This window comes from Chenopodium album, chromosome 13 (genome assembly GCF_948465745.1).
Source record: "Chenopodium album chromosome 13, dcCheAlbu1.1, whole genome shotgun sequence".
Lineage (NCBI taxonomy): Eukaryota > Viridiplantae > Streptophyta > Magnoliopsida > Caryophyllales > Amaranthaceae > Chenopodium > Chenopodium album.
The window spans coordinates 4,777,523-4,804,083 of NC_137846.1; the positions used below are offsets into that span (position 1 = coordinate 4,777,523).

The 26,561-nt window shown below is 34.8% G+C and overlaps 4 protein-coding genes and 1 pseudogene across 5 annotated transcripts; 4 read left to right on the forward strand and 1 right to left on the reverse strand.

Annotated features, from left to right (window-relative positions):
• Positions 1 to 2: 2 nt before the first annotated feature.
• Positions 3 to 1,257, reverse strand: LOC145574338 (peroxidase 5-like). Its single transcript, XM_081632102.1, has 2 exons — positions 1,078 to 1,257; positions 3 to 980 (listed from the first exon to the last, which is right to left on the reverse strand). Exons 1-2 carry the CDS (start codon positions 1,255 to 1,257, stop codon positions 204 to 206), a joined length of 957 nt encoding a protein of 318 aa, XP_081488228.1. The 3' UTR covers positions 3 to 203.
• Positions 1,258 to 3,902: 2,645 nt separating this feature from the next.
• LOC145574340 (peroxidase 5-like) lies at positions 3,903 to 5,042 on the forward strand. The gene is made up of 2 exons (XM_081632103.1): positions 3,903 to 4,203; positions 4,292 to 5,042. The coding sequence occupies exons 1-2, from the start codon at positions 3,997 to 3,999 to the stop codon at positions 5,039 to 5,041; spliced, it is 957 nt and encodes a 318-aa protein (XP_081488229.1). The 5' UTR covers positions 3,903 to 3,996; the 3' UTR covers position 5,042.
• Positions 5,043 to 5,814: 772 nt separating this feature from the next.
• LOC145575073 (peroxidase 5 pseudogene) lies at positions 5,815 to 6,924 on the forward strand (annotated as a pseudogene).
• A 2,957-nt stretch (positions 6,925 to 9,881) lies between these two features.
• Positions 9,882 to 15,133, forward strand: LOC145574336 (FACT complex subunit SPT16-like). Its single transcript, XM_081632096.1, has 2 exons — positions 9,882 to 11,504; positions 13,068 to 15,133. Exons 1-2 carry the CDS (start codon positions 10,164 to 10,166, stop codon positions 14,868 to 14,870), a joined length of 3,144 nt encoding a protein of 1,047 aa, XP_081488222.1. The 5' UTR covers positions 9,882 to 10,163; the 3' UTR covers positions 14,871 to 15,133.
• A 3,282-nt stretch (positions 15,134 to 18,415) lies between these two features.
• On the forward strand, positions 18,416 to 26,322 carry LOC145574341 (putative RNA polymerase II subunit B1 CTD phosphatase RPAP2 homolog). 2 transcript variants are annotated; one of them, XM_081632104.1, is made up of 8 exons: positions 18,416 to 18,711; positions 18,805 to 19,513; positions 19,628 to 19,903; positions 20,038 to 20,694; positions 20,795 to 20,982; positions 21,460 to 21,723; positions 22,308 to 22,466; positions 25,305 to 26,322. In XM_081632104.1, exons 2-8 carry the CDS (start codon positions 18,919 to 18,921, stop codon positions 25,407 to 25,409), a joined length of 2,244 nt encoding a protein of 747 aa, XP_081488230.1. In that variant the 5' UTR covers positions 18,416 to 18,711; positions 18,805 to 18,918; the 3' UTR covers positions 25,410 to 26,322. The 2 variants fall into 2 exon arrangements, with proteins under 2 accessions (XP_081488230.1, XP_081488231.1); XM_081632105.1 differs by having other exon boundaries at positions 18,416 to 19,513.
• Positions 26,323 to 26,561: the final 239 nt, after the last annotated feature.

Here is a 26,561-nt window from a genome sequence, read left to right on the forward strand (position 1 = left end):
CAATTTCATAGCAATGCCCATTATATAAAAAATTAAAAAAAAAAAAAAAAAAAAAAAAAAAAAAAAAAAAAAAAATCTCATTCATATAAATTGTAATTTATAAACATATGTACACTTGCGTTACAAAATAAAAGAATGAATAAATAATCTTCCACAATTACACTCTAATTCAAAAAATAATCAAGATGAAAACTATCAAATCATCAACTATTATTAATTATCCTACAATTCTTTCTAATTTCACCTTGAATGCCAGTGAGAACCTCAATAGAACCCATATGAACCATTGCTTTACCAAACTTGTTAGCCCAAACACCGCCATGCTGATTGTAGAACCTAACCAAACTTGCAGTCCTAGGACTACTCATAAGACATTGATCTGAGGTTAACAATTCTCTTTTGTTCAGTACATTTTGATAATACTTGTTGTCCAACCTATTTGGTGTGATAAAATCTTGATAAACGGTAGGATCAACATTGCTACTAGCATTACTAGGACACCGGGATTTCAACATACTAGCAAGCCTAGGATCCATTGAAGGGTCTTGTGGGTTTGTAGCGTTAAAGTTGTAAAGTCTTTTAATGAAAGAAGAACAATGTGAAACTCCAATTGAATGTGCCCCTGAAAGGGTGACCATTTCCTCTATAGAAAGGCCTTTTCGTTCAAAGCTTTTTTGTAGCTGTTGTAAGTTGAAAAAGAATGGAGGTAGGTTATGGTTCGGGTCATCCTTAAGTGAGACCCTCCCATCACGTCGACCTGATTGTACAGCGTAATAGATCCCTCCTAACTTGGAGGCACTGTCTCGTGCTGCAAAGGCTATGATATCTGCACAAGAGACGGTTTGTGGGCATCGAGCTTCAAGCTGCTTCTTTGCCTCATCTATCACTTCATAACCTCGCATGCTTGGGTTGTTTGCTATATTGTCTTTCTCAGCTGGGCTGTCAGGGGTTGAATCAAGTAGAATTGAAGCATCACAACCCTGAAATTACATGTAACATAACATTAATGTAAGCTAAGATAAATTAGCCAGATATGTTGCTAAACTATAATACATACATATATAAATTGTTTCTTACCCTGACAAAACAATCATGATAATGCATTCTAATAAGGCCAGCACCTAAACCAGGATTCCTAGTGAGCGCAGTGCTGACTACATTCCTCACAATAGCCTCCGCCGAGGGACAAGTCCGTTGATAGTATCCCACCTTCAAAGAAGACGATGACGGCAATGCCATGGCAAGAAAGAAAATCATACAAAGCACTGAAAGCGACATTTAGACTTAGTAGAAAAAAATCAAGCTGCTAATTCACTCAGTTTGTATATTAATACTGTGTTATAGTGTGTAGTATTAGAGTTGAAAATGAAGGAATAAGAAGTAAGTTGAGAGTAATATGGTGGAGTTTATATAGTTAGGACTTAGGAGTGCGTTGTTTAAATTTGATTGAAGAAAACGTGTAGCCTCCTTAACAAGCATTGAATTGAATAGTTCCATACAATTTTACTATTACCAAAATTGGCAACTGGCAAATATGGGTATTCCTATATGGTAGCCACCACCCAGCAGTTTCCTGTCTTAATTATTCATCTAAATGACTACTGAGATAATTTAATCTAGTTGCTCGTTACTCTTTTTATCCCGCTAAGATAACTTGATAACTTGGATACAATTTTAAAATGATATTTTTGAAAAAGGGACGAATCAACTCTAGCTTAAAATAGACATGACGCAATTTCAATGGGACATAGAGATAATAAAAAGTACTCCGTACATATATATATAGACTATTAGAAACACATGCGTGAAAAAATAATAATTATTTTGAATATCTTCTATTTTTTGTTCTTTTATGATAAAGAGTAAAATGCTACTTGTAGAGCCATAGTAGTATGGTGGCTTAGTGGCTTGTCATCAAATTACCAAGCTAAGTTTGATCTAATGGTAAAGATTGTACCTTCCAACCTTGAGGTTGAAAATTCAATGACACTTTGAGGGTGGGGATCCCTTACCCTTCCCCTTCACTCTCAAAGTGATTAATCCGTAAATACCGGTTCAAAAAATCGTGAGGGTTGAGGTACGGTTAGATTCCATCTCCTTACCTTTAAAAAAAAAAAATAATAAAAAAAAGTCAAATTTTTAAGTATAATACTACGTAAATTGAAGTATCATTTATAGTTTGATAGTTTCTATTAACAATACAAGTTGACATGCATGTAGGATTATAAGGCTTTATTGTTTCACATGAGTTTATATTAACAGTACGTAACTTCGTATTAAATCTTCTGTCCTTTCTTATTATAAAAATGGTAATACTTTTTCTCTTTACAGTCTTTAATGTACTTAAATTAATTAACTAAATTTAGTATGGAGTATTCAGTCTGTATTAGGTAATCACTAAACAATCATCCAGACATATAAACGAACAAAATCATACGGAGTATATGATAATTAATACGGAGTATTATATAATACTACCTATTTGTATGTGTAATGATAAATTTCAGCCAAAAAAATTTGAAAGTTTACAAATTTATTTGCTCAAACCACACGTGCATGTTAATATAATTTGGATTCAGTTTAAATAACTGAAAGTCAAAGTTCAGATAAAGAAGGCTCGACCCAATAGCCAACCTCCACTACAAAGAATCTACGGTAAAATGTTTTAACATACAAGTTCTTCAAACGTAGTAGTTGAAGAAAAACATTGGGAGATAAAGTTTTAGGGTATAACAAGTATATATTATATCTATATTACATTATTGTTGTTATTAACTTATTATTCAATGGCAAATCGCATAGATTTATTGATTAGTTCAAATGTCTCTTTTTCTTGCGTAAAAAAGTTCAAAGGAAGGCGTACAAATAAAAAACAGGTCCATTTCTTCACATTCCTTACATACGTAAACGTAATTAATAAACTTTATACGTAATAATTAATGAAGTATTTTAATGAAGTGTTCTTAAGAATTGTTGTAATCATTGGGAATTTTTATACTTCGGGTATCAACTATATCAAGATTATAATTTATGGGATTTTAAGAGAAGTAAACTAATTACTGTGACATATAATTAGATGTGATCTGCCGAAGTGTAATAGAGGGAGTAATTCATTGGTAGTGAAGATCACAAATCCACATAAATATGGTAGCTACGGTTTGTTACTAGCTTTTTGGAGATTTGCTAACCCTAACCCTAATTATTTTAGAATACGAAGGTAAAAATTTCATATTGTGACAAATACTTTGTTGCTATTGTTACGTGGGGTAAGATTTAATGTTTTTCACGCAAAAAATCTCTTAAAGAGGTCAAGTTATTATATAAAATTAACAATTTATGCTTACCAATTTTCAGAATTCTCGTCCGATCCATCTATGTACTAAGGAACAAAAGCTGAGGATCTAGGAGTTGGAGATATGATTAGTCCCTCCATCTCCCCCTCCAAGTGACAGGGGTTCGATTCCTCATCCCCCCTTTTTGTGATTGAATAGGGTCCTTTCCTGTTTTTTACCGTTTTAAAAAAAAAGGCAACAAAAGCTAATATAAAAAAGGCTTTGAAGGAAAAGGTCAAAGGAGTGAAATAATTTATTTTAACTTGATAAACTTTCAAATTGATCTATTCAAATACAGAGCAAATTTAATTAAGTAGTTGAAGAAAAAGATGAGTGTATAAATAATACATATTACTTAGTAATTGCCAATTGCATGAAATAGTTGATCTATTCAAAGAAAAAAAAGCCCAATATACGGCCCATTTCTCTATATTTCTTTACACATGATGGAGGTTGATCTTGTCAAACGTTTTTGTCCAAATATACTTTGAATAAATCATTTCCCATTTGTCACCAATCATATATATATACACACATCTTAAATTATCTAAATATCATTCATTTCTTTAATTTACTACAAAAACATAAATTTTCCTGTCTTAGCATTTTTTCCTTCCAAAATACTTTGTTTTATTCATTAGCTAACATATTTTAACAAGCAAACATGCAAAAATACATTGGTTTTAGCTTTGTTTTACTTCTTGCTATGTCAACGGCTTGTTTGGGATCCAATCTTCAAGTTGGTTTTTATCAGCAAACTTGTCCTTCAGCTGAATCTACAGTCAGGAATGTTGTAAACAAAGTTGTTTCGCAAAATCCGAGATTAGGAGCAGCCCTTATTCGAATGCATTTCCATGATTGCTTTGTTAGGGTACGTATAATTATTGTATATGTTACATTCATAGTGTACAAAAATTGTTATTATTGAGTAAAACTCATGGTACTTGTTTGATTTTCAGGGATGTGATGCATCGATCCTACTTGACTCAACACCGGGGAACCAAGCAGAGAAGGAGCATCCAGCAAACAACCCAAGTCTACAAGGGTATGAAGTCATCGATGAGGCTAAGGCAGAGCTCGAAGCCAAATGCCCTAACACGGTCTCTTGTGCAGATATCATAGCCTTTGCAGCTCGAGACAGTGCTTTAAAATTAGGAAGAATAAACTACGCTGTACAAGCAGGCCGAAGAGATGGATTAGTCTCAAACATAAATGATCCAACAGGAAACATTCCTCGACCAACTTTCAACCTAGAACAACTACAAGAAAATTTTGTTAGGAAAAGCCTTTCATTAGAAGAAATGGTCACCCTTTCCGGGGCTCACTCTATTGGAGTCTCACACTGTTCCGCGTTTAATGAAACTCACCCACAATACCCATCTTTGGACCCTAGAATAGCCAATGTTTTAAGGGAAAGGTGCCCAAATTCACCTGCTACTACTGATCCAACAGTTCCTCTTGATTTTATTACACCAAATAGGTTAGATAACATTTACTACAAAAACTTGCAGACTAAAAGGGCTTTGTTGACCTCGGACCAAGCTCTTATGACTTCACCAACCACAGTTCAAATGGTGCGCAATTTCGGCTGGCAGGGTGAAGTTTGGGCTAACAAGTTTGCTGATGCCATGGTTCATATGGGTTCAATTGAGGTGCTCACTGGTGCTGAGGGACAAATCAGAAGAAATTGCAGGGTTGTTAATTATTAGAAGTACATGCAGAGTTACATAATAAGTTATTGTTACAGGAATATTTGTTTATTTTTTTTCATTTACATTACAAATTTGATTTGCTATTCATTGTATTTCAATTGTAAAAAAAGGCTAATGTTAATTCAAAGGAAAAGTTGAGTGAATAATAACTTTTGCTGTACTGTACTTAATACAATGCACAGAGATTATATATCCCATGCCAAGTTAGTTTATACGAAGTATTAAATTGCCTTACTTTTTAAATTTAATCTTATCATGTTGAATTATTTGGCTTTTTCTTAGTACCGTCACTAAAGGCTACTTTAAAATATTATAGTACTATGTACTTCATTGCTCTAAAAGTTGAAAGTCATTGTCGAACAGAGTCTACATATTTTATTAATAGACGAAGACTGCATATATTGACGGAATACTTCATTAATGTATTAATACCACTATGACAAAGTCACAAAAGGGCTGCTAGCTAGTATATGTTTCGTGTAGCATAGAAGTAGCCATAATTCTCTTTCCGTTTGAAAGGTTCAACATTCATCATATAAATAAGTTACCATAAAGTTCATTTTTTTCAATGTTTGGTAAATCAGTACAATAGTATCACCAATACTTTGTAACTTGGTTTCTTGTAAAAATGAAGAACAAACGAACCAAACATAACCAACCATTGATATATTATACAAGGAAACTATAATTCTGTCACACTCTAATATAAATATCCATTGTTCTCCGCTTGCTTTCTTCACACTAATTACATGCTTTCATTAGTCCACAATATGACAGGATCAATCTTCTCATTGTTGTTTTTCTCTTTGTTCATTATCAGCACTGCAACACTCGAGGCCGGGTTTTATCAATCAACATGCCCATCAGCCGAGGCTATTGTAAGAAGATCAGTAAACAGGGCTATAACACAAGATCCTGGTTTAGGAGCAGGTCTTATTAGAATGCATTTTCATGACTGCTTTGTCAGGGTAATCAATCCTTTTAGACCGCGTTTTCAACTTAGTAAAGTTCAGTTTTAATCGATAATAAACCATATAACACAAGTACACAACAAATGAATGATAAGTTCTTAAAAAAAATTTCTATGGTAGGGTTGTGATGCATCTATACTACTTGATTCGACATTGAGTAATCCCTCAGAAAAGGAGAACCAAGCAAATGGTCCAAGCCTAAGAGGTTACGAGGTGATTGATGAAGCGAAAGCAGAACTCGAGTTTAACTGCCCTGGGACTGTCTCATGTGCAGACATCCTAGCATTTGCAGCCCGAGATTCTGTGCTAGAGCTCGGGGGGATCAGCTACCAAGTTCCAGCAGGCAGAAAAGACGGCAGAGTATCCATCAAAGACGAACCAACACAAAATCTCCCATCACCAAACTCGACTGTTGAACAACTACAAAAAATGTTTGCTACAAAAGGCCTTACCTTACAAGAAATGGTTGCACTTTCTGGTGCACATTCAATTGGTCGTGTAACGCGATGTTCAGTATTTTCTCACAGACTTCACACCTTCAATGCTACTCATGTACAAGATCCTGCAATGGACTTAAATTTTGCTAGTGAAATGAAAAACAATTGTCCTTCAATTACTAGTGCAGGAGGTGTTAGTGACAATGTTAAAGTCCCACTAGATGGTTTTACGCCGAGTAGGCTGGATAACAGGTACTTCAGGAACCTGGAGACAGGACGAGGTTTGTTGGCTTCTGATCAAGCTCTAATGCATAATCCTCGGACTGCATCGATGGTTAGAATGTTTGCTAAGTATGGGAGGGTTTGGATGACGGAGTTTGTTAATGCTATGACTCGTATGGGTTCGATTGAGGTCTTGACTGGTACACAAGGTGAAATCAGAAGTAACTGTAAATTTGTGAATCTGTTATAATTGTAATACTGAATTAATTGTCAAAATTATGATACTTGATGCTAGGGATAAAGATGAAACTATCAAATGTAAGTCTTCTGTTCTAAGCAATTTATTATAAGTTGCATGATTATTGCAATTGTAAAATACTTCTTCCGTTTTTTTTAATTGCACCATCTAATAATACATGTATCATAGAATGAAACAAGTCTAAGAATATGGCCTAAGAATTGTTCATTGGGCAGCATAAGATAATTATTTCCCACAAGTTTATAGTAAGATTGCTCAAGTGTTGTATAAGAAATATTTTGTTCATAATTTACCAGTCTAATTAAAGATCTTCTTTGACTGGGACTAACTAGGAAGGTCATTCGAATTCAAAGATTTTCTTGCGTCTTCCCTTATTTTTGTGGGCCAATACATAATTGGGCCTAAACGTTGAAAACTCTAAAAATCGGATTTTTTAAGACTAAAATGGGTTAAGTTTTTTGATTCAGACTTAAACGACTTTATATTTTCTTGTACAATTTGATTCAACTTACTAAAACACAATGAATAGCTAAAAATGTTTTTACTACTTATGCAATGAATCACACAACTCCAATACTCCATGCTATTTGATTGTACACAATTTTTTTTTGAAGCAAAAGCTAAAAAAACAAATTAAATAAATTTTAATTAGCTCTTTACCATTTGAGTGATAAACTTTTTTTTTTTTTTTGACAAGAAGTACAAAGATTTCATTAATGAAAGATAGACAAACGGCACTTCCAAACAAATCCTAAGAAATCTAAAATTTCAATACAAGTACAAATCACCTTAGATTTAGTTACATCGTAGATTCGATCAACAATCGCCTTAATAAAAATCTTCATCCGAAGCAATACAATCTGTGAGTTAGCTCTAATTCGGCTTGAGATCCACGGATGAATAGTTGTTTGGGTGAAAAAACTCATATAGCCTTTCTAGATACTCCTGAAAATTGTGAAACCCTAAATCTTCAATTTTTGACAAACGAATAAACGAAGAAATTAAATCTAATAGGATAAACACCATCATTTTAAGATAATAATGGTCATTTAAATAATTTATTATAACCAACAAATTAGAATATATATTTTTCTGTATATATATCAACATAGATAATATTTTCAACGTCACATTCACTTGAATATTCAGAGTACAAAAAGTTAAAGAAATATGCATGGAGTAATAGAAAAACCAAGTGTCAAACATCACAATAAAGTGTGTTATGAACTAGATTAAATTATTACAGAGTATCTAATTACTTTGTTCTTTTCTATTACAGAAATTTCAAGTTTACACATGCATATTTTACTATAAATTTTTTTATCTTTAAGTATATTTATAAATATATATTTTTATATATTACGAATCTAGTAAAACTTTATATAATTAATTTTTTTTTCCTAATATTTTAATTATAAAAGACGATGAAACGAGTGACACTTTATGTGTGAATAATTGAATGAGGAAGTAATTCCTTCCCTATCAATTCAATTTCGTATCTTATACATAATTTAAGAGTCGTTTTGATGAGAGTGCTCCAAAATTCAAATACTTGCCTCACATTCACTCCCTCCAAAAATACATACTACTTTCTAATTTAAAATTTTAAAAACAGTTACACTTTCAACAAAAAAAAAAAAAAAAAAAAAAAATAAAATAAAATAAAATAAAATAAAATTAATTACATAATACAAGTAACTGCCCACTACAAACTACCCATTAGCCATTGTCTACAATAAGCACACTTTGCATGGTTATAATATAAACTACCCACAAAACTCATACTTCTTTATCAATTTTTATTTTTTTTTTTGAGAAAAAACATACTTCATTTTAATCTCTACTACAATAGCACATTTTTTTTTTCCTCTTCTTAAATTTCCATACTCCATAATAACTAGCACAAAATTAATTGATTATGTACTGTTGCTTTTTTTTTTTCAAAACTTATCATAACTTTCTCCACCCTCCATTATCATTATGAAAATAAGGAGTATTTGTTTACAGTTAATTTTTGTTTTTAGTGAGAAATATGGTGGGATATATTTTTTTTTTTTCATTGAGAAATTGGATTATGAGAGACACATGTATTACAGTATTACTTAGAGCTAAGTATGTGTTGGCCTGGTTATCAATATTTCAATACAATATGAATATGAATAATATGTTGTAACATATGGAAGTGCCACCATTAATACGAAATATATAAATTCATGAGAACATTGAATTATTTTGACTTTCAATTTTATTCTTCATTTTAATTTTTAAGCATCTTATGGATTATTCTTATGGTATTCTCATATTCGTGCAAGTACTATTTTTATGTTACGCAGCATAATATTGATTCATATGCTAGACCGAAAATGGAGTTAAATGCATAGGGGTACAACTGCAAGGGATACGAATATTTTATTTGAGATGGTCAAATCAACTTTACCTTTTTTTTTGTCAATTTTTTTTTTTTTTTTATTTCGCTTAGTTTAATATTGTTATAATTTAATTACTTATTTATGTTAACCATTTTTTGTTCAATTTAAGACTATGTACATATAACTTTTTTTAATCCCGTTGTTACTTATGCCCGGTTACATACTAGTTAGGAAATTTCTCAAATTCATCAAATAACAGCTAATTCCCGCCAATAACTTTCACTCCTCCCGCCTTTTACCGCATCCATTTTCATTAAAAAATAAAAATAAAAACAATTAAACAATAACGACGTCGTTTTTCCACCGCCACATTACCCTATTACACAATTGTCTAGAATACCCAAAATAGCCTTCATACACCAGATGTCATTCACTTAGTTAAGGGGTAATTCAGTAAATTCTATTCTCCAAAACGGTGGCAAATCCCGTAATTTTCCTCAATTTTAAACCCTATTTGAGAAACCAATATCTCCATCTATAAATACCCTTTTTTCACCACATTTCTTGTGAAACAAAAAAAGCAAAAACATTTTCATTTCGCATTTTCTCTCTCTTCTTCCTAGTTCCACTCACTCCCTTCAATCTTTTCATCCCTAATTTCTCATCAATTCATCAAATTTGATGAATTTGATCTCTCCCTCATCGTATGAAACCCTAATTTTCCATCAATTACTTCATTTTCTTCGATTATTCTGATGAGCGAAGAAGAAATCAGTTGAATTTTGTTTAATTGAGCATCTCAATCGCCCAAAACTCGAAAGAAAACCCTAACCCTAACCCTAGCAGCATCAATTTTAAGCGATGTCGACGAATCCATACCAAATCAATTTGGAGAACTTCTCGAAGAGATTGAAGGCTCTCTACTCAAACTGGAAAAGTAATCCAGATTTATGGGGAGAAGCTAAGGCGTTAGCAATCGCAACGCCGCCAGCGTCGGAAGATTTGCGATACTTGAAATCTTCGGCGCTTAACATTTGGCTTTTAGGTTATGAGTTTCCTGATACGATTATGGTGTTCACTAGGAAGCAGATTCATTTCCTTTGTAGCCAGAAGAAGGCGTTGTTGCTTGAAGTCGTGAAGAAGGCGGCGAAGGATGCCGAACAAGTTGAAGTGTTGACGTATATAAAGAGGAAAGGCGAAGACGGCTCGTCGCATATGGATACCATTTTGAAGAGTCTGCGTGCATTAGAGGAGAAGCCCGTGGTTGGGTACTTGTCGAAGGAAGCTCCGGAAGGGGGATTATTGGAAATGTGGGTTGATAAGCTGAAGAATTCGGGTATGGAGCTGAGTGATGTTACGAACGGATTGTCGGATTTGTTTGCTGTCAAGGATGCTGGAGAATTGGTGAATGTGAAGAAGGCGGCGTTCTTGACGGCTTCTGTGATGAAGAGCCATGTTGTTCCGAATTTGGAGAAGGTTATTGATGAGGAGAAGAAGCTGGCGCATTCGGCTATGATGGATGAAGCTGAGAAGGTGATTTTGGATCCTAGCAAAATTAAGGTCAAGTTGAAGGCGGAAAATGTGGATATTTGTTATCCTCCGATCATTCAGAGTGGTGGGAAGTTTGATTTGAGGCCGAGTGCCTCGAGTAATGATGAGAATTTGTATTATGAGCCTGCTAGTGTGATTATTTGTGCTGTTGGGTCTAGGTATAATAGCTATTGCTCGAATATAGCAAGGACGATCTTGATTGATGCTAATTCAGATCAGAGTAAAGCATATGAGATTTTGCTTAAGGCGCAAGAAGCAGCCATTGGTGCTTTGAAGCCTGGGAATAAAGCTAATGATGTTTATCTTGCTGCTCTTGCTGTAGTCGAGAAAGAGGACCCGGGATTGGTGGCGAATTTGACTAAATCAGCGGGTACTGGTATTGGCCTTGAATTCAGGGAGTCGGGTTTGAACTTGAACGCTAAAAATGAGAAGGAGTTGAAGCCAGGCATGGTATTTAATGTTGTCTTAGGATTTCAGAACATGAAGACTCAGGCAAGTAACCCAAAAAGCCAGAACTTTGCCTTGCTTCTAGCTGATACTGTCATTGTTGGGGAGAAGGGCCCGGAAATTACGACTGCATTGAGCTCTAAGGCATTGAAGGATGTTGCTTACTCATTCAATGAGGAAGAGGAAGAGGTTGAGCCACCAAAGGTAATGGTTTTTAACAGAATTTTACTGTACGTTTACTTTTAATAGTGTGCTGTTATTCTGGTTTGTGGTTAATTCAGTTACACTTTTACTTTCATATCTTCAAACAATAGCTCCATGCTATTTGTGTTATTGATGATTAACATCTGGTTTTATAGTTAATCTAAGAACATGGTTTAAAGATTTATGTTGTAAAAAGTTGATAATTTAGAAAGTGAAATGTTTATGTATTGGAGTAAGTTGCTTATGGAAATATAACATGTACTGAAAAAGAATAATTTCCATTAGTTTAAAAGAAATTGTTAATGATTTTATGTCTATTTATGTTGAATTTCTCTGTGTGAGGAGATCTGTACGTGATCTTCAAGAGTTCCGATTTTGACTGAGAATGTTATCATATATTTAGAGTTTGAAAATGTGATTGATTGCTCCTCCCCAAGGTGTACCTCAGTGACGTTTATAAGAGATTTTTTTGGCTTCGTTAAATTGTCTAATTAGGTAATGCCTGAACCTTGCTCTGGTTTCTTGTTGACGTGTGCAAAAAACTTGACATGTATAAAAAAAACTCTATTATTATATACATTTGGAATTTGATCTATAGTTAAATTACTTTTTAATCAAATTTTACTTTTCCATTTCACCAACAAACAAACATGATTTCACATTCAACTTATAACCATAAATAGGTTGCAGAATGAAAAACCTGTAGTCTTTCTTTCCATTAATCTATGACCTGCTCATAAGAGGAATTACAATTGCTAGGAAATTGGAGGAGAAAAACTAAAGTGGGAAGATTATCCTCACTAAATCAAAGAGATGGAATAGCCAAGACAAAGAATAGAAGAAACAGTGGGGAAGGGAATAAGAGTCATCAGATAACTTTTTTCTATTATCAGAAAGATGTAGAGTTATAGTGGACATTGGACAGCCAGTCAACCTTTATTTTCATGGGAAATGTGGAAAGGAGCTTTGCAGTTGCCAAATTTTTGTTTTTTAGGTTGGAAACCAAAGCATTAATTAAAGCTGTAAAATGGGAAAAGAAAAAAGTTTATGTGAGTTGGGTCTGGAAATTGGATTAATGTTGGGAGGGAAGCCTGAAACAATGGAGTCCAATACATTTGATATTTGAACTTGCTTTCTATCACACTATATAAGTTTCTGTGTAGTCAGTCATTGCTGCCTTTTATAGTGACTTCATTTAGATGCACTTTCCTTTTTTTTGTTCACTAAATACAGCACTTTTCTGGGAACATAATTTTTTGATGTTGGTCATTGTTTTTGGAAATGATGAGCCATTACAGAGTATAACTTATAGTGATTGTGATAATGGCTAGGCTTTTTTTGGAAAGGTTTCTTGGATGCTGCTCATCATGTTATATGTTTCTATTGCATGTCTTACACACTCAGTTCTGCCATTTGTTGCTCTACTAAAATTTAAATTAAGGTGCGATATACATGACCAATAAGCTGAATATGTGACTACTTTGTACGAACAGTTTATATGTGATCCCTTTATCTGTGATTTCTTCTAACTTTATTGCCTTGTCGATTTTTTGTCTTCCACAGGCGAAGCGCAAGGTCAATGAGGCTGAAGCTGTTCCCACAAAAACTACTCTAAGGTCGGATCATGGGGAGATTAACAGAGAAGAGCTTAGAAGGCAGCATCAAGCTGAACTTGCTCGTCAAAAGAATGAAGAAACTGCTCGGCGACTTGCTGGTGGTGGTGCAGGGGCAGGCGATAATCGTTCTTCGTCAAGATCTTCAACAGAGCTGGTAGCTTACAAGAATGTAAATGATCTCCCACATGCAAGGGGTGAAATGATGATTCAGGTTGACCAGAAGAATGAGGCTATTTTACTGCCCATCTATGGAAGCATGGTCCCTTTCCACATTGCCACTGTGAAGACCATCACCAGTCAGTCAGACACCAATCGCAATTGTTATGTCAGGATAATTTTCAATGTTCCAGGCACACCTTTTAGTCCACACGATGCTAATTCTTTGAAGAATCAGGGGGCAATATTTGTGAAGGAAGTTTCATTCCGCTCAAAAGATCCCAGGCATGTGAATGAGGTGGTTGCGCAGATAAAGACACTTAGGCGGCAGGTTGCTGCTAGGGAGTCTGAGAGGGCTGAGAGGGCAACCTTGGTTACTCAGGAAAAACTTATAATTGCTCAAAACAGATCCAAGCCAATGAGACTGTCTGATCTATGGGTCCGTCCTGCTTTTAGTGGGCGGGGAAGAAAGCTGCCTGGTACTCTAGAAGCGCATGTGAATGGATTTCGGTTTTCTACCTCCAGGTCAGATGAGCGTGTTGATATCATGTTTGCTAATATCAAGCATGCTTTCTTCCAGCCTGCAGAAAATGAGATGATTACTCTTCTTCATTTCCACCTTCACAATCATATAATGGTGGGTAACAAAAAGACCAAGGATGTGCAGTTTTATGTTGAAGTGATGGAAGTGGTCCAGACCCTGGGTGGTGGGAGACGATCTGCCTATGATCCTGATGAGATTGAAGAAGAGCAGCGAGAAAGAGACAGGAAGAACAAAATCAACATGGATTTTCAAAATTTTGTCACCAGGGTAAATGAACTTTGGGGAATGCCACAGTTTAAAGATCTTGACCTGGAGTTTGATATGCCTTTGAGGGAGCTTGGATTCCATGGTGTACCATACAAGGCTTCTGCTTTCATTGTCCCCACTTCCAGCTGTCTTGTTGAGCTGATTGAAACACCCTTCCTTGTGATCACCCTGAGTGAGATTGAGATTGTGAATCTGGAGAGAGTAGGCTTTGGGCAGAAGAATTTCGACATGACAATCATATTCAAGGATTTTAAGAAAGATGTGTTCCGAATTGATTCTATCCCCACCAGTTCTTTGGAAAGTATCAAAGAATGGCTAGATACCACTGATATTAAATATTACGAGAGCAGATTGAATCTGCATTGGCGTGCCATTCTTAAGACTATCACTGATGACCCAAAGAAATTTATAGAAGATGGAGGGTGGGAATTCTTGAACATGGATGCAAGTGATTCTGAAACCGACGAGTCAGAGTCAGATAAAGGCTATGAGCCATCTGATGTGGAGGCTGAGTCAGAGTCAGAAGATGAAGCCTCTGACAGTGAATCTTTGGTGGAGTCTGATGAGGACGAAGAGGAAGAGGATGAAGAAGAAGAGGAGGAAGAGGAAGGCTTGACTTGGGAAGAGCTAGAGAGAGAAGCTAGCAATGCAGACCGTGAGAGAGGAGATGAATCTGACAGTGAGGAAGAGAGACGTAAAAGGAAGATGAAGGCAACTTTTGGGAAATCCCGTCCTGGCCCTAGCAGCAGCAGCTTGCCTAAGCGTCCCAAGGGTAGGAGGTAGATGGGTTTGGCAGACTGATCCATTATCTTGGTAAGTTCAGTTTTGTGGTCAGCTGATATGGGTTCTAGATAGGTTCTTTTGGTTTGTGTTCTTCTAGATATGGGTACTTTTTCATTGTTTTTGTTCTTGTTATGTTTTTTTGCAGTGGGCATTGTATAACGTTCATCCTAGAAATGAAAGAATTTTCACATGTAAAATGGTGATTTTATTTGTTGGAGTCAAGTACCTTTCTTTTCTAGTATAATTCTCTCAATTTGTTGGTATTGTCCCTCTTTTTTGCAAGTTGATATCTGTCATGTATTTTCCTATTGCATCCTGTAGGCTGTATCACCTGTATTACAGGTATCAAAAGCAAATTGGTAAAAATTCTTTCAAAAGTTTATGTGCATATTGCATTGTTTTGTAAACACTTGTTGCAATGAATGTAACAACTGCTGAGATTCTCATATCTTAGTAGTGTGAAACGGAGCTAGTTTGATGATGCCATGCTGATGAAGGAAGAGGCCCGATGAAGGTTTAGAACAAGTTCCTCCTAATTCAGGAGGTCCAAACAATTTTCTCCTCAAGGTTTTTAAGACATGGGTGGTATTGTGCAAAGGGATTTGTGTTGTGATCCATCCGAAGAAGTGAAAATTGGCAAATTTGTAGATTTGAAAATGAGACTGGTTGTGTTTCTTAATTTGATCTACTCCGTAGAATATATAATTGAATGCTGAATTGGCATGTATACCAAAACAAATCGACCATGAATAGAACTAGAGAGAAGCTTGTATAAACAGGTTGAAACTTGAAAGTAATACCTTCTCCTTTAAGATTTAGGTTCAGTGTTTTGACTTAAATATTATTCATATACTAATTTGACAACTTTTGTTTATTACACTTTAGGAAGAAAAACAATGCTAGTGATCATAAATTTGTTTTAAATTTATACTTAGAATAACTATGATAATTTTATTCAAAGTACATACTCTACATAGTATATAATATATCTTATAAATAATAATCTATGTTAATGGTTAAACTTCTGCAATAACAAAAATTAAATTAGAAACAGAAAAATGACAAATGGACAACTCACGAAAAAATATGAGACAATCAATAAAATTGACAAGATTTTCCAATGAATAAAAGCAACTTTTTCAAAAAAAAGATAATGAAAAATTCTAGATAAAAAATTGTCCCTTGATAATTTTTTGTCAAATCCATTAACTAGGACACCCTCTTCAACTCACATTATTTGTTCTATTGTTATTTCTTATGTCAAGCTAATAAGATGTATTTCCATTATTTGTGATGAGGTCACTAAGGGCAAAGGCACAAAAATATAGGTGCCACCAAATCCAAATCCATTTATATCATTATCTATTTATCTTTATGAGAAGTCTATTAGACAAGAAAGGAAAGGGGGCAAAGGGCCACTTACCCATTTCAAACATTTTGGTGCCCTTTGCTAATTGCCCAATTTTGAAGATACTCCTATATGTATTCTAAGATAATTGGTGACAAACTACATGAACAATTGCCCTTTAACTACATCCACTAACACCACTTCCAAAATTATCACAAGCATTGTCTATCCCTTTCCCATTCTAGTTTCCGCAACCCATTTCTCACCCTTTAACACCTCTTTGTCAAGGGATGCATAAATGGAAAAGCTAATATTTAACCATGAGATACATACATGTAAATATGAAATTTGGTTTTGGTCTTGTACTCTTCATTAAAAAAATAAAAAATAAAAAAATAAAAAAAAATATGAAGATTGTAAAGAGGAAAGAAAAGAAGACATGTCAAAAAAAAAACTTTCACTCATTGATACCGTGTATGTGTGTGTATAGTACTCCGTATTATTGATGGCCATTATTGTAAATTTGTAAGCAAATACATTGACAATTACTAAAACTGAATCACAACTTTTTGAAAAGCCGTTGAATTGAAACCAAGTATTGAAAATGGGCTTATATTGATTTTGGTTTATTATTGCATCACATGTAAGTATAGTGTAGGATGGTTGACATGTTCATAACGATTTTAAGTATTGTTTATAATCCAAATTATTTAACTCTAAGCTGAACACACAAGTAAAATTCTTAACCCTCATAACATTTCAATCAATAGAGAAATTCTCTACAAAAATTATCATTTGGTAAAAAAAAAGTGTTTACACCACATATATATAAAATGTTCTCAGAAGATATAAATTATTATAACAGGGGAAATTCCAATTCAAGTTAATCAGCAAGATTTACAAAATTCGTTCTTCTGGTGGCAATTTGGTAAATAACAGGTAAATTTGGTAAATAACAGGTAAATTTGCCAATTGCAGCCATTTAAAGTTTTCATTTAAAAAAAATTGCAAATTGCAGCCCGTTTTAACTAGTGTATCGATTTACGTGTCGAAAAATATTCGGTTAAGGTTTTAGGGGTCATTTTAGGCTTTTAGGAACCGAATTGAGCTCGAAATTAGCAAAAATATAACGTAAGTATCTCACAAATTGTTTCCAAAATTGCTAATAATACGGAGTAATTATAAAACGGAGATAATATACCATCTGCTTTTAGGGCCTGTTCTCACACGTTGAATTTCAGTTCAGTTCAGTTTATTTTCAGTTCAGTTTATGTCTAATGATATTGCTAATGATATAAAGCCAAATTTCATTCTTTTAGGCTCTTATTACAACGACAATAATAATAATAATAAATTAGTCTTTAATAATAATAATAAAAATAATAATAAAAATAATAATCTTTAATAATAATAATAATAATAATAATAATAATAATAATAATAATAATAATAATAATAATAATAATAATAATAACAATAATCAATAAATAATAATAATATTGATACAATTCATTGTTCAAATGGTTATAATTTTTTATACACATTTTTACAGTTACACTCATTGACAAAATGAGAGTACTACACAACTTAACTAATTTTCATAATCGGTTAGTTCTTCGTCTTCTTCTTGTCCACCAAGCTGCTCCATTACCTCGGTATTCCTCTAAACTGACTCCCATATCTGATCAGTTATTTGTTGTCGTACGATATCCATAGCTGCTTTTCTGTTAGGATCGTACATAGTATGATCTTCTCTTCGCTCCATGACTTCAACTTGGTGCGTGAATGGAATCCCTAGTTTATTGTGTTAATTTTTTACAAAGTGTTTTGTGTTCTTTTGTCATAATAATATTTTATTTTTTAATTAAATAGTATATGTTTTTAAAATGTTTTGGGTTTTATGTTTTTAATATATTTTCCATAAATATTATAATTATATAGTATATTTTTCTTAAATATTTTAATATGTATATTTGTATATACACATATGTAAAATAATAAATAATCAAAGATCACTAATTCGTAGTTAAAAATCACTGTTTATTTTCAGTTCAGTTCAGTTCAATTTATTTTCAGTTCAATTCACTTCATTTCAGCTGAATTCAGCATATGAGAACAGACCCTTAGTCCAATAATATCGGAGATAGATTTATCATTGCTGGGGTCGTTCTCCCTTAAAAAGTCACGTTCCAAAAGTCTCCCTATCTTCTTCCTAATCTCTCTCCTCTCTTCTGGGCAAACTCCCTCTTCGAAGTTCAAAGCGGCAGTCTTAACAAACTGACGAAAATTGGTACTCAACCCCTATCTCTATGTGCGATTCCATACCACCGACCCCAGATTTCGCGCTCTTTCTCTCTCCTCTGCACATGAGTTCTTGTTAAGAATCAATCAATCATCCAATTTTACCGGAGATTGAATGAATCATTGCTGATTATTGAAGAACAAGAACAAGATTAAGCAAACAATTTCTCTCTTATTTGCCACTTTAATTCGGTATGAAATCATTCTAATTGCTTAAAACATCATTCATTCATACTTTGTTTTGCTTAATTTATTGTACTCAATTGGGATTTTTTTGAATTTCAGTGATTCAACGCTTGCTTGAACCCTAATTTAGTTGTTTTTGAGGGGTTTTTGGGGTTGATTTGTTTTCTTGTAAATTAAGGTGGGAAAACCCTAGCTGAAACCCTAGAAATTTAAATGGAAAAGGATAGGATAATTACTGTATCAGAAGCAGTGCATAAGCTGCAGCTTGCACTTCTTGATGGTGTTGAAGATGATAGTCAGCTTTTTGCTGCTGGGTCTCTGATGTCTAGGAGTGATTATGGTGATGTAGTGACTGAGCGTACGATTGCTAATCTATGTGGTTACCCTTTGTGCCCAAATTCTTTGCCTGCCGAGCACCCGAAAAAGGGGCAATACCGCATTTCGATTAAGGAGCACCGGGTGTATGATCTTCATGAGACCTATTTGTATTGCTGTTCTAGTTGTTTGATCAATAGTAAGGCGTTTGCTGGGAGTTTGAATGAGGAGAGATGCTCGGTTTTGAACCCGGCTAAGGTTAATGAGATATTGAGTTTGTTTAAGAATGGGGGTTTGGAAAATGAGGAAGAGGAGGGCAAGGGGGAGAATGGGGATTTGGGGTTGTCGAAATTGATGATTAAGGAGAATGTTGAGACAAAAGGAGGGGAAGTTTCGATGGAGGAGTGGGTTGGTCCGTCGAATGCAATTGAAGGGTATGTTCCACACAGAGATCGTCTCTCCAACTCATCAGGGTCAGAAGCTTTTGCAAAAGGTGAGAAGATATCGTCTTAGCTTTTGCACATTGATTATGTTCTTATTTTTGAGGAAATTGGATCATGGTTGTGCATTTCAATTGTTCATTTTGTTGAATGGTTGCACATTTCAGGATCTGAACCAGGTGATGCAAAGTTGAATAAGCGCAGTGATGCCATTTCAAATGGGTCTGACTTCGAGGTTACTGTTATTAAATCCATTGATGGCACAACTGGTTCTACAGAAATTCTGAAAAATGACAAGAATTTTCAGCTCAATCAATCAGAAACAATGGAACCTTTGCTAGGTGATGTAAACTTCACCAGTATGATGATAACCAATGATGAGTTTACTGCTCCTAAGACGTTAGAAGGTGGCTCCAAGTCAGTGCAGTCGGAAGCCAAAAAAGGTATTATTGGCATGTGTGGCTTTAAAATTGAATGCTTTATTCATCAATACCATGGATAATCTATTTAAATTTTTTTTAACTCATCTGTGTAAATTAGTTCCATTTAGTCTGAACCGAGCTTGAGTTTACTACAGGCTCAGTAGCAAAGAAGTCTCTCTCGACAAAGGGCAAAGATTCATTTTTTGGCAGTGTAGACTTTACGAGCACCATCATTACCCAAGATGAATACAGTGTCTCCAAATTGCCTTCCAGTCAAGTCAAATCTGATCTGAATCAAATGTCCCGAGAATTCTCCGAAAAACTGGATCTTGATAATCTAAGTAAGGAGTCCACTTCTCCTGGGGACAATGATCTACGGAGATCTGTGGATTCAGCTTTAATTGGGGCTGGAAATAATTTAGATCAGAATGCAAGCGTAGCCGAAATATATGTTCACCAAGATCAGAATGGTTCCGCCTCATGTAGCACTCATGTAAAAGATGAATTTCATTCTGAGAAAGTTGTTCACTCTAGTTTATCAAAAGGAAAATCTGCTCTTAGAACTTCTGGGGTAAAGAAACTTGCACGCTCTGTAACTTGGGCTGACGAGAAACCCAATGGTCTTTCCATTGGAAATCTCTGTGAGTTTAGGGAATTTAATAACGCAAAAGAAGGTCCAAGTACTTCAAGAAGCGAAGAGGCAGGGGAAGAGGATGATTCCCAGCGATTTGCCTCTGCTGAAGCTTGTGCAATGGCATTGATCCAGGCAGCAGAAGCTGTTGCATCTGGGCAATCTGATGCTGATGATGCTGGTATAATCTGCTTTCTGTGTGGCTGTTAATTTGAGAACATTGTTTGTGTGCAAAAGCCTAGTTGCACTAATTTTCTTATATGTTGGTTGTTTCACTTCAGTTTCTGAGGCTGGAATCGTAGTGTTGCCACAGCCAAAAACAGCAGATGAAGGGCAACATTCTGTAAGAGATGATGCATTAGAGAACTTAGCTACTGAAAAGTTGCCTAAGACACCAGACAACTTGAATCGTGTCTTTGACTCTGATAACTCATGGTTTGATACTTCTCCAGAAGGATTCAGCTTGACAGTAAGTTTTAATAATGTTACAGCTTGTTTGGTAAGTGGTTATTAACGGTGGTAAATGGTAATGAGATTGAACTTGTATATTAGTAATCCAAATGTTCATTGTCATGGTAATGCTACTTCACCCCGATTATATAAATTTCTTCCCAAATTTTCATTACCATCCACTCATTTGGGGTGATATTGGGTGGAATTGAACAATAATGAAGAAAAACGCATGTTTGGGGATAAGCTTGCATATCTATGTACATACTACCTCCGTTTCATATTATTTGCAACGATTTGACATAAAGTGTGAGTAGAAATTGTCTAATTATTGCAAATAATGTGAAACGGAGGTAGTATATTGCTTTGTCAAATTACACTCTATTTCATTTCCACTGCCGCTATTTTTAACTGGCTACCAAAAGTGCTGTTAATACTTACTCCAGTGCACATGTTCACTTTTATGTGCTCCTCTAAGCATTGTTTGGATCTTCAGTTGTCACCGTTTGCCTTGATGTGGGATGCTCTATTTTCTTGGCTGACATCATCCTCACTGGCTTATATATATGGAAGAGATGAGAGTGTTCATGAAGAATATATGTTTACAAATGGAAGAGAATATCCCAGCAAAATAGTGCTTCCTGATGGCCGTTCTCCAGAAATCAAGCAAACATTATCTGGTTGTCTTGCACGTGCTTTACCTGGATTGATTGCTGATCTAAAATTGCCAACACCAGTATCTACTCTGGAACGTGAAGTGGTACTGAGCTCTAATTATCTGTTTTTTTTTTTTTTTTTTGTTGTTGTTGTTGTTGTTGTTGTAGCTTCTTGTAGCCATGCTTTGGTTATAGAAAGAAAATGATATATGCCAATTGCATGACTGTTTACTTTGTTTGGGCATGTCTATTGCTGGATATGGTATTTTGATATTGAACTCTTGGTTGCTTGGGCTACCTCTCTTTCCCTACCAATCAGTGATTAGTTGTGTTAATGCATTGACTCAGATCATGCTATTTTTAAATTCTAATAATAGCTGCATGATTTTTGCTCAGAACTTTTTTTGCTCTCATTTCTTGTATCTACTTTTGTAATTGTGGATTTTACCAGTTCTAGTTTTTTGTTGATTGATTTATCCTGTTCTTTGTACTGTTTTTTCCCCCCTTTTTGGTCATTATCTAATTGTATAAAGTGGCTCTGGCTGTTTTTTAATATGCTCCTTTATCTCATTTTCTTCTTCCTCTTCTCTTTTTGGCAAGATGTTGCTATTTATTCGGTCCTTTGTGCTGTTTGCCTGTTTCCAAATCTTTGAGGCCGGTGTTCACTTGTAAGCTTGTTTGTATGCAGACCTCCTTGCTGGAAACGATGTCTTTTATGGATGCACTTCCTCCGCTTAGAATGAAGCAATGGCAAGTAATTGCTCTTCTATTCATTGATGCTCTTTCTGTCTGTAGGATTCCTGGATTATCTGCATACTTGACTAGCAGGAGGATTCTAATTCCCAAGGTAAGTTTTTTGCTTATTAGTTTCTGATTCTTAGTCCATGTCCTTTTGTTTGCACCCTTTGTTCTTTGTTGAAGCTTAGTTGGTGATATTAAATGATGAAATGTCTCATAAATTGTCATAATGCCCTCTACTTGTGATTATTTGTTTCCCTTTTTTTTACTTTGATAATTTCGTTCCTTTATATATATATATATATATGATTGCTTGATCTAATTATGCGTTCTTTTGCTATGCTTCTTTCTGCATAACTCCCATTTTAGTCTGTTAAATATCTTTCCTTAAATTGTGACTTTTGTGTAAAGTCAAGTTGAACCAAGGACCAAGGCTATAAATTCTAGAATAGAAGGTTGTTGTAGATTATTTGATTGATTTTCAGTAAGGGATCTAACATAATAGCTGCGTTGCCGTCCCAGGGCAAAATGATTTACATTTGACCTACATTAACCTGCTCTAAGGAGGAGGTTGGGAGCTTTGTTATTAGATATTTATATTCTCCAGTGGAGATGACGTGCACTCCATTGGAGATATTTAAGTGCTGTGATTTCATGAATTCTTTTTAGTAGACTCAAAGTCGTCCCAAAACTAAGCTGGTTACTTCTGGTTTTAAACATGCAGTTGCCAATAACTTGCCAAACCCAAACAACTTGCTAAGTGATGTGTTGAATTTGACCTTCTAATGGGTTGAGGCATCCAAAATTGACGTATATTAATCTAGAAATTACTTATCCAATTGTAATAATTTTTTGTCGCGTATTGGTTAGGAAGCAGGATTGGACTTGGTTTGATGGATATAGTTTTAAGAAATGTGTAGAGTAGATTGAAAAATTCTTGAGAGGGCTTGATGGAGGACTGCGTTTTAACATGTGTTCTACGTATTTTGTTTTCTAGCTCTTAAATTTGTAGTTGACTGTAAAAGATAGAATTTGTATGAAAACATTCCAAGTCCAAGATTCCGCCGTGCCAATGTCGACATCAGTGTATGTGGTTTTAGACTTCCAGGTACAAAATACAGTTGGGCTCTCTGTTTGAACCTGGTAAGGGCTGCACATACAAATCACAAGTGCATGGGCTTTTACGAAGGAGAAAAAAAATTAGAAATTACATTGATCTTAGTCTTAGAGGTAGTTTCATTGGCTTTTGATGGCTTGATGGTTGCCAGAAGAGGACATGGGAATTATAGTGTGTAGATATCGTCCTTTGAAGTTGAAGAAGAATCTGAGTAGATAAGGATGGAGAGAGAGAGGACCATGCAAAGCAGTAGGTGGTCTAAAAGGGAAGTGGGTAACATTAACAGTGTGCAGATGAATAATTTTTTCATCTCATTTGTATGGTGGCTATGGTTTGAGAACAATAGACTTCAAGCCTTAAGACTTTAAGAGTATTGTATCCAATAATCCATTCTTATGTATCGAACTAATGTTGGCACTGAACCGTTGTTTAGCCGATAGGTTCTTGCTTTGACTTGTAACCAGTAGCTGATGTTACATCGGGGTTCTCTTAAGTAACTGTTTTGGTATTTTGGTTAGGTGCCACTGATTTGAAGTACATACTGTCGGTTAGATGTGCATTTGGTTGACAAGAACAGTGTTTGAGTTCTTCTATAGTTCTATGAGAGTATGAGCATGACTTTGCTAGTTGGTTGACAATCTAGAACAAGTAATTTGGGGTAATAATGCTAATATTATTGACAGATGAACAAAGCTATTATATACGATATGGAGATCAATTGTATCAGGGACAGGTATGGGTACAGATGCACAGTATACCATCAGTGAAGTGTGCTTGTTGGCCTTTTGAATAGTTTATAGCTAAGGTGTTGCTAAGGAATCGGGACTAGATGTTTAGACTTTTGTGTGGAGTGACAGTAAGAAACCAAGGGTTGGACAAGGAGATACGGTTGATGGATGTACTAGTTATCATGGTCCTTCAATATGTATATGGCTTATGTTGCTAGAAGTACAATTGCATTAAATTACTTGACTATAAAGGAAAGAAATTTGTATGGAAACATCCACTTACCTGAGTGATTTAGTGGAAGTACAGTAGGGAAAAAAAAAGGGTACACAGCGAAAACCTGTGCACGTACTACAGAGTGTTTATGCAAGGTCATTTGAGCGATCCCTAGCATTTGATACTCAATGATTTAGAGAGGGAGAGAGGATTGGGGGGTGGGGGGTTTATGTGTCATCCACAGAGATGGAAGAATGTCTCCTCCCTGGTGCAGCTGCTAACATCTTGTTGCAGGGGGGTTTCCATGTGTCAAACCCACATGCATTGGAGAGTGTCAGGTAGACATGGTGGCATACGAGGTTTAAGTGTAGAATCTGTAGGTTCTTATACTTGCATACAGTTGAGGTAGTTTTGTTGTGTAATAAGCATTGCTATCAGTTTAGGATGTTAGTGCATTGTTCTTCCATGGTGTAGATTTTACTGATTTCAATATAAATTACTTTTTTACTTTGCCATATAATCCATATTATCTGTTTGAAAAACTGAGTCTTCTGCCCAATATGCTTTCTTTACTTTTCTAAGATTGTAACTCCCTGTATGTCATCTGTTCATCTTAAAGAGTTTAATGAAGTGAATGTAGACTCTGAAAGTTGTTAATTTTTTTTTTTCGTCTATTTTGTATGTTGGGATTTCATGGTCTCTGGCCATGTTTGGCCATTGTGGAATATTCGAGTTTGATTGGCCATTATTAATATGGTTACGTCCATATCATTTGCCTTTGAGAAGAATAGCTAACATTCAAAATTTTCTAAAATTTATTTGGAACTTAGTCTCCTAGGACATATGAACATGTATAAAGTTGGCTATGTTTGGATGTTGCCTCTGTAGGTCTTAAGTAGTGCCCAGATAAGTGCTGAAGAGTACGAGATCATGAAAGATTTTGTGATTCCGCTGGGTCGTGTACCTCAATTCTCAATGCAGAGTGGTGGTTGATAAACTTTACTTACACCAGCTTCGACATGTATGTTGCGGCCTCCTACCTGCTCACTAGTGCTGATCGAGTAAATCGTTCCATTTGATTTCTTTTCGTTGCAGCAAATTCTTTATGCCTACAAAATCCTAAAAGGGGGATTCTTTCTTTCTTTTTTCTTTTCTTTTTTTCCAGGATGGTATCAATACTACCTTTTTTTTTTTTTTTTTTTTTTTTTGCTCCTTGGAGCAACCATATCCCTTAGTCATGTTAATTCCATCCCAGAGATGTGCAAAATCATCCATTCTTATGGCTTTTCCACTGAATATTTAAGGAAAAAAAAAACAAACATTTATGTATGTCAAGATTTTAAAGATGTCCAAGATTGGAGTTTTTTTTTTTTTTTGCCCAACTCTGAGATGGAGATGGATTTATCATCCCTTACATTGCCCTGGGACAGTTTTGGCCAAAGCTATAAGATGTATGATGTAAAAGCTACAGAGTGCTCAGTAATTTTTGTCTTATACAATGCCAAAATTATTTGTATCAGTAAATGTCTGTACAGAACAGTTTGTTAAATTTGAACAGGAGCTTTGTTCTTGAAATTGTGATTTGTGATCAATCAGTTGAAGAGTGGAACTTTGTTACTCCTTTTGTCCCACTAAGATTGATGGATATAGGTTAAGCCGGACAATCATAGTAGGACAAATGGAGTAATCATGTACAGATTTGAAGTGTTGATTTTGAATGATAGAATAAGGAAATATAGCAAGTGGGGTCCATCTGAGTGTAAATTAATAGTGTTATTAGTAAGGCAATTATAGATGAATATTTGACTATTCAGTAGCAGAACACAGAAGACATGACAGCACAGCTCTTTCTATTTGTTGCTTTCCTATTTTTAATCTATTAATTAATTTAAAAATAATTTTAGTATGTCATTTTCCTTGATTTCATGATTTTCTCTGGTTTTTTGTTTTCGTCTTATCTACCATTTTTCATCCTCTGAAAAATTTCATCTTCCTTTTTTTCAGATTTTTTTTTTTATGTGGTCTGTATGAAAGATGCATTCTTTTCTTTCGGTAAGAGCAACGTCATGATTGTTACGGAGTAAAGTAAATTTAGAAAATTCCTGTTGAAAAAAAAAAGGTAGAAATTTATTGTATCAGGATTGA

Bases quoted from the DNA above. Each gene is read 5' to 3' on its own strand.
- LOC145574340 (XM_081632103.1), top strand. From the start codon at position 3,997: ATGCAAAAATACATTGGTTTTAGCTTTGTTTTACTTCTTGCTATGTCA. The intron at 4,204-4,291 runs GTACGTATAATT...TTTGATTTTCAG, and splicing joins TCCATGATTGCTTTGTTAGG to GGATGTGATGCATCGATCCT.
- LOC145574336 (XM_081632096.1), top strand. From the start codon at position 10,164: ATGTCGACGAATCCATACCAAATCAATTTGGAGAACTTCTCGAAGAGA. The intron at 11,505-13,067 runs GTAATGGTTTTT...TGTCTTCCACAG, and splicing joins AAGAGGTTGAGCCACCAAAG to GCGAAGCGCAAGGTCAATGA.
- LOC145574338 (XM_081632102.1), bottom strand. From the start codon at position 1,257: ATGATTTTCTTTCTTGCCATGGCATTGCCGTCATCGTCTTCTTTGAAG. The intron at 981-1,077 runs GTAAGAAACAAT...ATGTAATTTCAG, and splicing joins ATCATGATTGTTTTGTCAGG to GGTTGTGATGCTTCAATTCT.
- LOC145574341 (XM_081632105.1), top strand. From the start codon at position 18,919: ATGGAAAAGGATAGGATAATTACTGTATCAGAAGCAGTGCATAAGCTG. The intron at 19,514-19,627 runs GTGAGAAGATAT...TGCACATTTCAG, and splicing joins GTCAGAAGCTTTTGCAAAAG to GATCTGAACCAGGTGATGCA. The intron at 19,904-20,037 runs GTATTATTGGCA...AGTTTACTACAG, and splicing joins GCAGTCGGAAGCCAAAAAAG to GCTCAGTAGCAAAGAAGTCT.